This window comes from Oryctolagus cuniculus, chromosome 1 (assembly GCF_964237555.1).
Source record: "Oryctolagus cuniculus chromosome 1, mOryCun1.1, whole genome shotgun sequence".
Taxonomy (NCBI): domain Eukaryota; kingdom Metazoa; phylum Chordata; class Mammalia; order Lagomorpha; family Leporidae; genus Oryctolagus; species Oryctolagus cuniculus.
The window spans coordinates 202,497,399-202,509,310 of NC_091432.1; the positions used below are offsets into that span (position 1 = coordinate 202,497,399).

The window sequence follows — 11,912 nt, forward strand, 5'->3', positions numbered from 1 at the left end:
TGTCCCCGGTGTCCCACTCTCTTACATAAACAAGACTTTGGCCTTGCTCCAGGGACTCACGCCCTCTGCTATAAGTACCAGATGTGGCGCTTGGTTGCGCTGTCCGTGGGAAGGAGCGCTGTTCACAGCCGTCTGCTGCAGCGTGGAATGGGCCCTGGCTGGCTGCCCCTCGAGTCGTGGTGTGATTTTAACGCTCTTTCTGCCTCTCCCCTAGGTGTCAGGCTGCTCTGCCTGCCTCTCGGAGCTCCTCTGCTCCCCCTTCCCCTCTTCCAAACCCCTCTTCCTCCTTGCTGCTTTCCCTTCTTCTGTGGCGAGGAGTTCAGGTAACCAAGCCCGTGTCTCACGTCCCAGCGAGGTGTCTGAGTCAAGTGCATGAGCTCTAGTGCATGGACTCGGCGACTCGGGGCCCACCTCCGCGCTCTTGGCCTGCATGCCGTGTCGTGAGTGCGCCCCCTGGAGACTGAGCGTGGGAGCGGTGTCCACCGTGACATCAGTCTGTGTGCCCGATCTCTGTGCGGTGGACCCGTGGCCTGGCGGCTCCTCCCCCGCTCACTGCCCTGGCCTCCCTCCCACTCTGTGTGCAGATCTGGCAGTGTGGAGGCACTCTGGAGACGCACCCATGTTCGCACGTCGGCCATGTTTTCCCCAAGCAAGCCCCCTATTCCCGCAACAAGGCCCTGGCCAACAGTGTCCGTGCAGCCGAAGTGTGGATGGACGAGTTCAAGGAGCTGTACTACCATCGCAACCCACGTGCCCGCTTGGTGAGTTCCCGCCAGCCGCACGCCAACACACGCACCTGATCCTGCCTTCCCAGTGTAGCAGGCCCCGCTCGGCAAGCAGAGGAGCCGCTGAGCGCTCAGGGTGCAAGTATGGGAAAACTTTCTTCCTCCTTTTATAACCGATGCTCATCATCCCCAGCTGTTCTGCCTGGGAAAGCCACACTGGAAATACCAAGCCACTGCCCCAAGGGGAAATCCACGGTCAGGTTCCTTGGATCAACCCATCGCTAGAGACCTTGCTTTGTGCACGTGTCTGTTTCAAGACCCCTTGGTTAATGTATTGTTGAGTCATTAGCATGGAGCTCACAGCCAGCCGCACTGTACCTCACGCCTGAGCAAAGCTGATCTGACACCCACGCTTTCTGTCGAAGGCACAGCAGGAGCTTCTTGTGTCCGGGAACCCCAGGCGGGACCTCAGCACTCCGGCTGGGGGCTGTTTTAGAACGAAAAGGCTGGGGAGGTCACTGCGCTCAGGAGGACCGGGACAAACACGGCACTCAGTGGAGCCTGGAGAGCTGAGACAGGGAGGCAGGGCTTGGCCCTGGTCAATCTCACCGAGGGATATAAGCATTGCGCAACTTAAGATTTTTGTCCCTGAATATCTGTGAAAATGCAAAAGTACCGCAAGTATTGATTTGAGGGTTACAGATGAACTTTAGCAGGCAAGCAGATTTGCAAACACAGAACCCACAAGTCCTGAGGCTTGACTGTGCCACCCTAGCTGGTTAGGAACGCCCAACGTCACAGGTCATGCACTGTGTACGTGTCATGGACTTCCTCTGTGTAGCCGGTAGAGTTGTGCAAGTCACAGGCCTTTACCTTAAAACAATGGCCCAGGGCGCACCTGCCTTGTAAGTTCAACATCTGTTGTCTCCCTCTACAGAACTCTTCCTAGCCTCCCTGAAGTGTCTGAGAACCCCGGAGCCTCCATTTCCTGACAGAAGGGGACCCGGGGAGTGGCCAGGCCACCACTGCCACCCTCCCTCCCCATCCATCATGCAAGCTGAGGATGGGGCGGCCCTCCCTCCCGGTGGCCTTGCTGAGCTGGGTGTCTGCACACAGCAGAGGTGGCCCTGCTGACACCAAGGTGCAGCTGTTGCTTTGCTCCCCGTGGACATGGGCGACACTGTCCTGAGACCAGCACAAGCCCCTTCGGATCTGTGGGACCAGGGCCTCAGACCAGACTGCCCTCCGGCGACAGATCTCAGGGCCCCATTGTCTGCCTCAGGACCGCTGTGGACCAGGGATTTGCCCCTTCTTTTCCACAAGGTCTTGGGCTTGAGACGCAGTGCAGCTCACCGGCTCTGTACAGCCAGCTGTGCACGCCAGAGGCCAGCCCTGCATGCCCCAGGACAGGGCGCCCACGTGTCCTGCATTTGCATGGGTGACCCAGCCACTGAGTGGACTAGAAGGTCTTGCTCCAAGACTTCTCCCCTGACCGCTTGAGGGAATTTTGAGCCCTTACAGCGGCCCTGCAGGGCAGCAGCAAAAGTCTCATTTTGTAGATAAGAAAACTGGAGCTTGAGAGAGGGAGCTGTGAGGAGGGGGCCTGTGTGCTGCAGGGCGCCTCTCAGCCTGACCCTGGCTGGGCCCTCTCTGCCCCTGGGCTGCCAGGGTCATTTGCTTCTGCTTCCTCTGCCTTCTCCAAGGCTGCAGGTAGAAACACCTGCTGTTCCGTGACAGCAGCCTGGAGCCTCTGTCTCCCTGTTCCTGAGGATTCCCAAAGGAATGACAGTTAGAGGGTCCCTGAATACAGCTTTAGGCTGAATGCCCAGGGGCTGAGCGTCACAGTGACACCCATCGAAGAAAGAGCTTCTGAGCCGGCGCCGTGGCTCAATAGGCTAATCCTCCACCTTGCGGCGCCGGCACACCGGGTTCTAGTCCCGGTTGGGGCGCCGGATTCTGTCCCGGTTGCCCCTCTTCCAGGCCAGCTCTCTGCTATGGCCAGGGAGTGCAGTGGAGGATGGCCCAGGTGCTTGGGCCCTGCACCCCATGGGAGACCAGGAAAAGCACCTGGATCCTGGCTCCTGCCATCGGATCAGCACGGTGCGCCGGCTGCAGCGGCGGCCATTGGAGGGTGAACCAACGGCAAAGGAAGACCTTTCTCTCTGTCTCTCTCTCTCACTGTCCACTCTGCCTGTCAAAAATTTAAAAAAAAAAAAAAAAAAAGAAAGAGCTTCTGGAAAATGAGCAGGAATCTGGAGATCTATCCAACACACACTCACTGCATTGTGTTAACTAGCTCGCTGCTCAGTGCTTAGAGTTTAACATGCTGGGGAGGGATAGCCGCGTCTCAGCACTCAGTATAGTTCTTGTAGCAGCACATTTGCTGTGATAAGGAGAGGCTGTGTGAAAGTTCCCGGTGGTTTCATGAATAAAACCAAACTTGCACAAGTAGTTCTTATGGTAGCGCATGCGCTTCCTGCACAACTACTTATTGATGCTTTAGTATACTGAGCACATAGAAGGCTCTCACTCATGGTTAGGTGGGGGCTACGTGCCCGTGTTTGGAGGTGAATATTCCTGCATTGATGGCAATGCCATGGGGTAAGTCGTGGCAAAATTGAGGTTTTGCTGGTAGAGCTCTGTGATCAAAGGTTCACGGATGAGGCACGGGTTCAAGGGTGCCGGTGTGGCTCCGGGGCTTGGCTCCCGGGCTCCGTCAGCCCGTGCGTCTTCTTCCACCTGTGTGCACCTCCCTGTCGTGACGGCACCTGGGAATGGGGTCGTCTCTGTGACAGCCGCTCCTGCTGTTCTTTTAGTCTCCTTGCCCTGCACGGGGCCTGGCACACAACACGATGGGTCTTCAGAAAGTTTGTGGAAGAGGCACGTCATGAAAAAACTGTGCACAGTGTTCCCAATACATTTTGTACCCAAATAAGCTGTGATGCTCCCTGTGGCTGTTTAGTCTCTGTGCTTTGCGACGTCAGTGAGTGAGCACCAGGGAGCCGGGGCTTGTGTAGGAAGCGCTGGGCCTGCAGGGACTCACTGTGATGCTGTTTTCCTAGGAACCCTTTGGGGACGTGACGGAGAGGCGGCAGCTCCGGGCCAAGCTCCAGTGTAAGGACTTCAAGTGGTTCTTGGAGACCGTGTACCCAGAGCTGCACGTCCCTGAAGACAGGCCCGGCTTCTTTGGGATGGTGAGCATGGTGGGCTTCGGTGGGAGGGAGGCCCTGGCCTCCAACACTCCTCAGCAATTCCTGGGCACGTCCTGGGCACAAAGGCTCCTGGATGGGTGCTGCTGGCCTCCCTCACACCCACACCCTCCCACCTCGTTGTCCCTGTCCTTCCTTGTCCCTGTGAGTATATGGGCCTTGATCCTAGAGCTGCAAGCTGTCTTGGAATGGGCAAGGAAAGCCTCCCATTTTACAGATGGGGAAAGTGAGGTTTCCTTCATGTTTCCATGTCCCTGTTTTTACTAGCACCTTATCACTTCGCTTCCAGTGTCAGTGGCCAGACTAGGTAGTGATTCCCAGCTTGGCAGTCTACAAAGGCAGTTGGGAATAGGAGAGTCACTTCTAGTATTTCAGAAAACGTAAAATAAATGTTTTAGGCATGAGGTGACTGAAATGTCCAGCGTCGTTGGCTTTTACCAGGATCGCGCCAACTTAGCAGGGTTCCCTCTGGGTCCTCCCCATCAGAAGTGCGTTCTGGAAGTCTTTGATAGGTAAAGCAGGGTGCTCATGTGTTACATTCTGTTTTCATCATAAAAACGTGTAAACATACAGGGATGCAGAGAGAATGATACAATGAATCCTGTCCAGGAGGGTCTAGAAAAATTTTTTAAAGATTTAATTAATTTATTTGAAAGGCAGAATTAGAGTGAGAAAGGGAGAGAGAGAGATCTTCCATCTACTCGTTCTATCCCTAAATGGCTGCAATGGCCAGGACTGGGCCAGGTCAAAGCCAGGAGCCAGGAGCTTTAGTCAGGTGTCCCACATGGGTGCAGGGACCCAAGCGCTTGGGCCATCTTCTGCTGCTCTTCCAGGTGCATTATCGGGGAGCTGGGTCGGAAGTGGAGCAGCCAGGACGTAACCAGTACTCATGTGGGATGCCAGCATCACGGGCAGCAGCTTAACCTGCTGTGCCACAGCACCAGCCCCTGTTCTGGAAATTTCAAGATTCTGCCTCTCTTGCTTTTCCCTCTTCCTTACACCACCCTCCACTTTTTTCTCTTTTTAAGTAAGCCCAGGCATTGTGTCACTTGACTCTATATGGGATGCCAGCGCTGCAGGCAGCTTACCCACTATGCCAGAGCACAGGCCCCTGATTTTAATATTCAAGTTGTCCCATCTTCCATCAGTGGCCACCTCTTTCTGTTGACTTCTGACCCCATTTGGTTGGCTCCGAGAGCCCCGTGGTGGTAGACGCAAGCTTGATTCAAACATTTCCTGCCTTTCCTCCCAGAAGCCCCAGTCCTTGCTGCGGGTCGTCTTTGCCTGTGGACGGTGCCGTCCGGCAGAGGCACGCTGTGAGCCACGTGCATTAAGAAGCATGTTTTGGGAACCATGTGAGGACCCTTCAAAGGTTTCCTGCAAAGTGGCATTAAAAGATGAGTTTGTATGAGCCTTTAGCCTAGCCAGACACCAGTTAAAGTGCGTGTGCCCCATGTGAGAGTCCTGGGGTTGATTCCTGGCTGCAGCTCTGACTCCCGCTCCCTGCTAAAGCAGACCCTGGGACGCGGCAGTGGTGGCTCAAGTAGCTGAGTTCCTGCCACGCACGTGGGAGACCCGGATTGAGTTCCTGGCTCCCGGCTTCAGCCTGGCCCCACCCCAGCCCCTGCTGTTGTGGACATTTAGCAAGTGAAGTCAATAGTATATTTTATTTAGTCTAGCATGTCCCAGATACTAGCATTTCAGCAGAGTTCATGTAAAACTTAACTTACTGAGACATTTTACATTCTTTTTTTCATACTAAGTCTTGAAACTGGTGTATATTTCATCTTTACAATCAATCTCATTTTGAATAAGTCACATTTCAAGTATTCATTGTCATATGGCTAGTAGCCATCATGTGGAATAGTATCGCTGTAGCCTTTTTCAGTAGACAGAGAAAGGATAACACATGTATTTTTAAAATATTTATTTATTTATTTGAAAGGCAGAGGTAGAGAAAGAGAGATTTTTCCGTCCACTGGTTCACTCCCCAGATGGCCACAATGAGTGGGGCTGGACCAGGCTGAAGCCAGGAGCCAGGAGCTTCTTCCAGGTCTCCCACATGGGTGCAGGGGCCCAAGCACTTGGGCCATCTTCTGCTGCTTTCCCAGGTGCATTAACAGGGAGCTGGATCAGAAGTGGAGCAGCCGGGACTTGCACCAGAGCCCATATGGGATGCCTGGTGCTGTAGGTGGTGGCTTAACCTGCTATGCCACAAAGCCCACAATAATACATAATTTTGAAAAACAATGAGCTCATACTACTCTCTCAAATTCAAAGCAATCTCATCAGACTTTTTCTGCTTTGATACTATATTTTTGTAAAGTTTTATTTATTTATTTGAAAGGCAGAGTTATAGATAGACAGAGGCAGAGAGAGAGAGAAAGGGAGAGAGAGAGAGGTCTTCCATCTGTTGGTTTACTCCCCAAGTGGCCACAATGGCTGGAGCTGGGCTGATCCAAAGCCAGGAACCAGGAGCTTCTTCAGGGTCTCCCATGTGGGTGCAGGGGCCGAAGCACTTGGGCCATCTTCTACTGCTTTCCCAGGCCATGGTAGAGAGCTGGATGGGAAGTGTAGCAGCCAGGACTAAAACCAGCACCCATATGGGATGCCAGCACTGCAGGCGGCAGCTTTACATGTTATGCCACAGCACCGGCCCCTGAATTTTTTTTTCTTACACTGAAAATCTTGGTTTCTAACAACATCAACATAATTATTCATGGTTTTATCCCAAAGTAGATTGAAAAGAGTTTCAAAAATAGATTGAAAATAGCATGAGAACTCAGTGCTGTACTGCATGAGGCTTATGCTTTCTTGACAGCTGTCTCTGTTTATAGAATATATTTCACTAAGGAAGTATTGTCAAACCTACCATGCTCTAAAGTCATCTAAAACAGTTTTATATCACTGCCTTGGCTTAGTTAGCTGCATCCATCTCAATTCAAGGCTGCAGCCAGATATATTTGAACCAGTGCAGCGTCAAGGCTGCTACTGATAGAAGCAAAGAGATAAGAGCTTTCAGCCTCTGACCTCAGTTTGGTCATCTTACGCTGAAGGTGAAGAGGGGTGGGCGCTGTGCTGCAGCAGATTAAGCTCATACAGGAGTGGGTTCGAGTCCCAGCTCCTCTGCTTCCAGTCCAGCTCCCTGCGAATGGCCTGGGAAAAGTAGTGTAAAGTGGCCCAATTGCTTACAGCCCTGCACCCATGTGGGGGACCCAGAAGAAGCTCCTGGCTGCTAGCTTTGGCCTGGCCCAGCTCTGGCTGTTGTGGCCATATGGGGAGTAAACCAGTGGATGGAAGATCTCTCTCTCTGTCTCTCCCTCTCTCACTCTTTCTCTCTCTGTGTAACTCTGCTTTCAAATAAATAAATGTTTTAAGTGGGCATAAAGATTGCTACCTACAAAACAGAATGGGAAAGTACTTTTTTTTCAAAAAGATTTGTTTATTTATTTACTGGAAACTTGGCATTACAGAAAGAGGAAGAGAGAGAGAGAGAGAGAGATCTTCCATCAGCTGGTTCACTCCCCCAAATGACTGCAATGGCCAGGACTGGACTAGGCCAAAGCCAAGAGCCAGGAGCTTTATCCAGGTCTCCCACATGGGTGACAGGTGCCCAAAATTTGGGCCTTCTTCCACTGCCTTTCCCAGGCCATTAGCAGGGAGCTGGATTGAAAGTGGGCACCTGGGCCACAAAATGGTGCCCATGTGGGATGCTGGCATTGCAAGTGGCAGCTTTATCCACACTGCCACAACACTGGCTCAGGAAAGCACTTTTTAAACAGATAATTTTTAAGATTTATTTATTTGAAAGGCACAGTGCCACAGATTGGGGAACAGAGAGAGAAAGAGACAAAGGTCTTCCATCCACTGTTTTACTCCCCAAATGCCCTCAATAGCCGGGGTTGGGCCAGGTTGAGACCAGGAGCCTAGTGTCCTACACGGGTGACAAGGGGCTCAAGTACTTGGGCCACCATCCACTTCCTTCCAGGGTGCATTAGCAAGGAGGTGGATTGGAAGCTGAGCATTTGGGTCTCAAACCAGCCCTCTGACACGGGACGCTGGTGTGGCAGTGGTAGCTTACCCTGCCGCTCCACAGCGCCGGCCCGTGGAAGGCACCTGTAGGCCGGACAGTGCAGTGAGGAGGTGAGGGGCTGCCCCACGCGGTCCAGAGGCAGGCTGTCCTCTCACTCCACTCGCCCTCCCTCGGGTGCCTTGTGGGGAACCTGTGGCGTGCTAGTGTGGACCAAACCGCTGCCGTTCTGTGTCGTTCAGCTCCAGAACAAAGGCCTGAAGAACTTCTGCTTCGACTACAACCCTCCCGATGAGAACCAGATCACGGGGCACCAGGTCATCCTATACACCTGCCACGGGATGGGCCAGAACCAGGTGGGTGTGGCCTCCGAGAGGGAAGTGATGGCTGCGTCATGAGTATCTATCCCTTTTAGACTAGTTATTTGATTCTTTTTTCACTGCAAAAGCAATGCGTACTCATGTTGGACTACTGGGGAAAGATCAAAAGTGGAAACAGGCGGCGGGGGATGGGGAGATGAATTCAGGCCTCCGTGAAAATTAAGCCCTGTTTTCGTCCACCCTTTTGTGCACACGGGCTTTTGACAACGTCTTTCATTCTTGCTGGCATCGTGTCCGTGCGCTGCATAGCCCATCGCTCCCGTCCCCTTCATCAGACTCGTCTCGGCTTGTTAGACGTCCTTGGAGCATCCGGCACCTGCCGCGTTGCTCGTGGCTTCTTGCTGTTTCCCTGCGGGCCTGTATGGATTGGTTCCCCACCTCTCCGTCTCGTCAGTGATCAGCAACACAGTGACTGACACCTTCAGTCAGAAAGAAAGGAAGGGAAGGAATAACATCTGTGTTTCAGATGAACTTTTAGAATCGCTCAGCGCAGTCACAGGTGTCGATGTTGCGTGGCCGCACTGCAATAATGGCAGAGGGGGATCGGCCTTAGCGGGCTGGGTCTTCGAGTTAAGTGCTATGCTTAGGCTGGGCAAGGGAAGCTCTGTCCTGAGGGCTAGGACGGGACCCCCGGGCCAGGAAGGGAGGTGGACCCCCCAGGGCTGGGCCCTTGGAGACTGCGGGAGCTGAGAAGTGTTGGCTGTGGACCGTCCAGGGTTTACCACCCCAAGGAGTTACCACACTGGCTGGAGAGTCGGTGCTGTTTCTTCTAAGCTGGAGGTACCCCAATTCCACTTGACTATTGCATCTTCTTACGGTCACCAGCAGTCTTTCATCATTCAGGCCCCTAACCTTATGTTCTCCTGGCTTTGCCCCACGCCCGAGAACAGGGCTTCTCCAAGCGGACGGGGCCTGGCTGGTGGCATCAGCATCCGCTGGGAGCCTAGAGCTGCCTTGCAACCCTGTGAATCCCAGACACTTGTTTTAATCAGCATTCTAGGAGGTGCCTTCAAGAAGCACTGCTCCATGTGCCTTAAGTACATTCTCCCAGCTGCGAGGTGGTGGGGTGGCTGGGTGAGCGTCTTGGAAAATATGCAAAGAATTCAGCCTTGTGGGCCCCGTCTCAGACAGAAGTGCTCATTGCTTCTCTACATGCCCTGAAGGTGGATCCTGTGCCCCTACGGTAGCAAAACCCTTGCCTTGAAAGAGCCAGGCATTCCTGTTTGCAGCCACTGCCAGCCATGCACAGCACTTCACAGCTTCCAGTTAGTGTGGGAGCCATTAAATTGGCGGGGGGGAGGAGAGGGAAGGAGTAAGGAAAAGCAGAGGAAGCGGCTGATCTGGGTCGCAGAGTCCCGAGTGCTGGTGCTGGGACTCGTGTTTTTCCCCTGCTGTTCCGCACCAGCACAGGGTCGGAGGTGGGCAGGCAGCAGCCCCGGCCTCCCTGCCTTCAGGACAGGGCCACTTGATTTGTAGTCAGCAAGCTCCACCTTAGAGACTGCCACCTGCTGCAGGATGCATAGGAGCCTGATCAGAGAGGCTCCTGTTGGGGAGAGCAGAGCCTGCCCCCCTCTCCTGGGACACACCCCCCCCTCCCCAGTTCTCAAGTTCCCATCCAGTGATTTTCCGTCCTTCCACATGAGTGGGTGACTGACATGTGTTGGCTGCCTCCTTGCAGTTTTTTGAGTACACGTCCCAGATGGAAATACGCTACAATACCCACCAGCCGGAGGGCTGCGTGGCGGTGGAAGCAGACAAGGACGTTCTGGTCATGCATCCTTGCCAAGACACCACCCCGGAGAACCAGAAGTTCATCTTGCAGGAGGTGAGTGCGCCCCCTCGTGGCTTCCCTGGGCTCAGTCCTGTAAGGGATGGGATGAAGGTCTAACATCCTCTCTGGCAATGTCCTGGCAGGTCTCAGGGCTGGGGCCTCTGACCCTGACGGGTGGCCCAGGGACTCACCCCTACCACCATCACCCAGCTGATCTGCAGCCAGGCTGGGGCTCTTGCCAAGGTTCCTGGGTCTCCACTTACATAAGAGAGGATATGGGTTAAAACACCCATTTCCCATATCGGAGTGCCCAGGTTCAGTTCCCAGCTTCACTCCCGGTTCCAGCTCCCTGCTAATGCACACCTTGGTGGGCAGTGGCGAGAGCCCAAGAACCCACGTGGGAGACCTGAGTTGAATTAGCAGCTCCTGGCTTCAGCCAGGTATTTAGGGAGAGAGCCAGTGGAAGGGCACTCTGTCTCTCTGCATCTCTTGTCCTCGCAAATAAGCAAGTAAACATTTACAAATACATGTAAGAGAAAGGGCTCATCAGGGACGGAATTAATTGACCTAAGAGACAAGACAGAAATAAACAAAAGCTGTTTGTTTTGATTTTTATGCGGTAGAGAAAAAGCAGTAGGGACCAGACTTGGGGTCTGAGGGAATCCCCAGATCAGCCAGCAGGTGGCAGCATCAGTCCCACACAAGGCAAGCCCTGGGCCGTCAGGCCTCCCTGGGGCTGCCCACACCCGGGCAGTCACCCTGCGATAACTACCTGCTAAACGATGAGAATCATATCCGGGGCTCTTAGGGAAAAGAGCGTTGCTGAGAAATCGCTCAGTATCTCCTGAACACCCAGTGTCCGCTGTCTTCTGCAGGACGGCGCTATACTTCACCAACAGTCCAAGAAATGTGTCCAGGCCGAGAAGAAGGCCAGCGACAGTTTTGTGCCGCTCTTGCGAGACTGCACTGGCTCAGATCGTCAGAAATGGTTCTTCAAGGAGCGCATGTCTTGAAGGCTTCTCCAAGGACGTCGCTGGGCCCAGGTTGGCGAGCCCACGGTCTGTGTGCCCAGCAGAGTTTAGCCACAGGCGATGGCCAGAGCCCACCCGAACTCAGCTGCTCTACCGCTTTAAGGACATCATTTTGGTATTTGTGAGCGTTGTTGGGTTTAGGAAAAATGTGAATAAGCTTTGTGCTGATTTTGAGAACTTTTGAAATGTTGAAATGTTTTGAAATGTTGCCAAATACTCCTTTTCCAAGGACAGCCCTCACGGGTGAGCTCCTGGTATTCAGAGAATTAAAACTTTATCTTATTTTTCTATTGCCATGTCTGTTCCACAGTTGTGTTTTTTATTCTGATCAGCAAAGAAAGGTAAATGTTTTATTTTGGTGTCCTAGAAGTGGGTATCTGATGGTTATCCCTGAGCCCCCGGTTCCAATGCTCCTGTGTCACCTAGATTTTTGGTGTCTCTTGGTCCAGGGAGGGCGCCGCAGGCCCCGCCTTCGCTTGCGTGCAGGGCCGACTGCGGAAGTTCTGCTCCCTGCGGCGGGAGCTTGGTGAAGGGGCGTGCGTGCCTCCCAGGTGCAGAGCGGACAGGAAATTCTCCTAGGGCCAACCTGTCACTGGGCGGCCGCGGCCAGCTCCGGCGGCGAAGGCGCTGTCACGGGGTCCTCGAGGCGCCCCGGCTGAAGAGCTTCGCCAGAGAAATCGCCATCCCGCTCCTGCCGCCGCGTCAGATGCCGGCATTTTTAAGGCTGGAAACCAATCAGCACAAATCGAAATCCTCCTGTGGGGCG

At 53.7% G+C, this 11,912-nt stretch overlaps 1 protein-coding gene across 2 annotated transcripts in view; it reads left to right on the forward strand.

Moving 5' to 3' along the window:
• Nucleotides 1-11,442, forward strand: part of GALNT12 (polypeptide N-acetylgalactosaminyltransferase 12) — a 34,064-nt gene extending 22,622 nt beyond the window's left edge. For both annotated transcript variants that reach the window (XM_051843691.2, XM_008262317.3), the window contains exons 6-10: nt 585-761; nt 3,788-3,919; nt 8,207-8,320; nt 10,023-10,169; nt 10,991-11,442. In XM_051843691.2, coding sequence (XP_051699651.1) covers nt 585-761; nt 3,788-3,919; nt 8,207-8,320; nt 10,023-10,169; nt 10,991-11,128 — 708 coding nt within the window. In that variant the 3' untranslated portion in view covers nt 11,129-11,442. The remainder of the gene's footprint in view (nt 1-584; nt 762-3,787; nt 3,920-8,206; nt 8,321-10,022; nt 10,170-10,990) is intronic.
• The last annotated feature ends 470 nt before the right edge of the window (nt 11,443-11,912 follow it).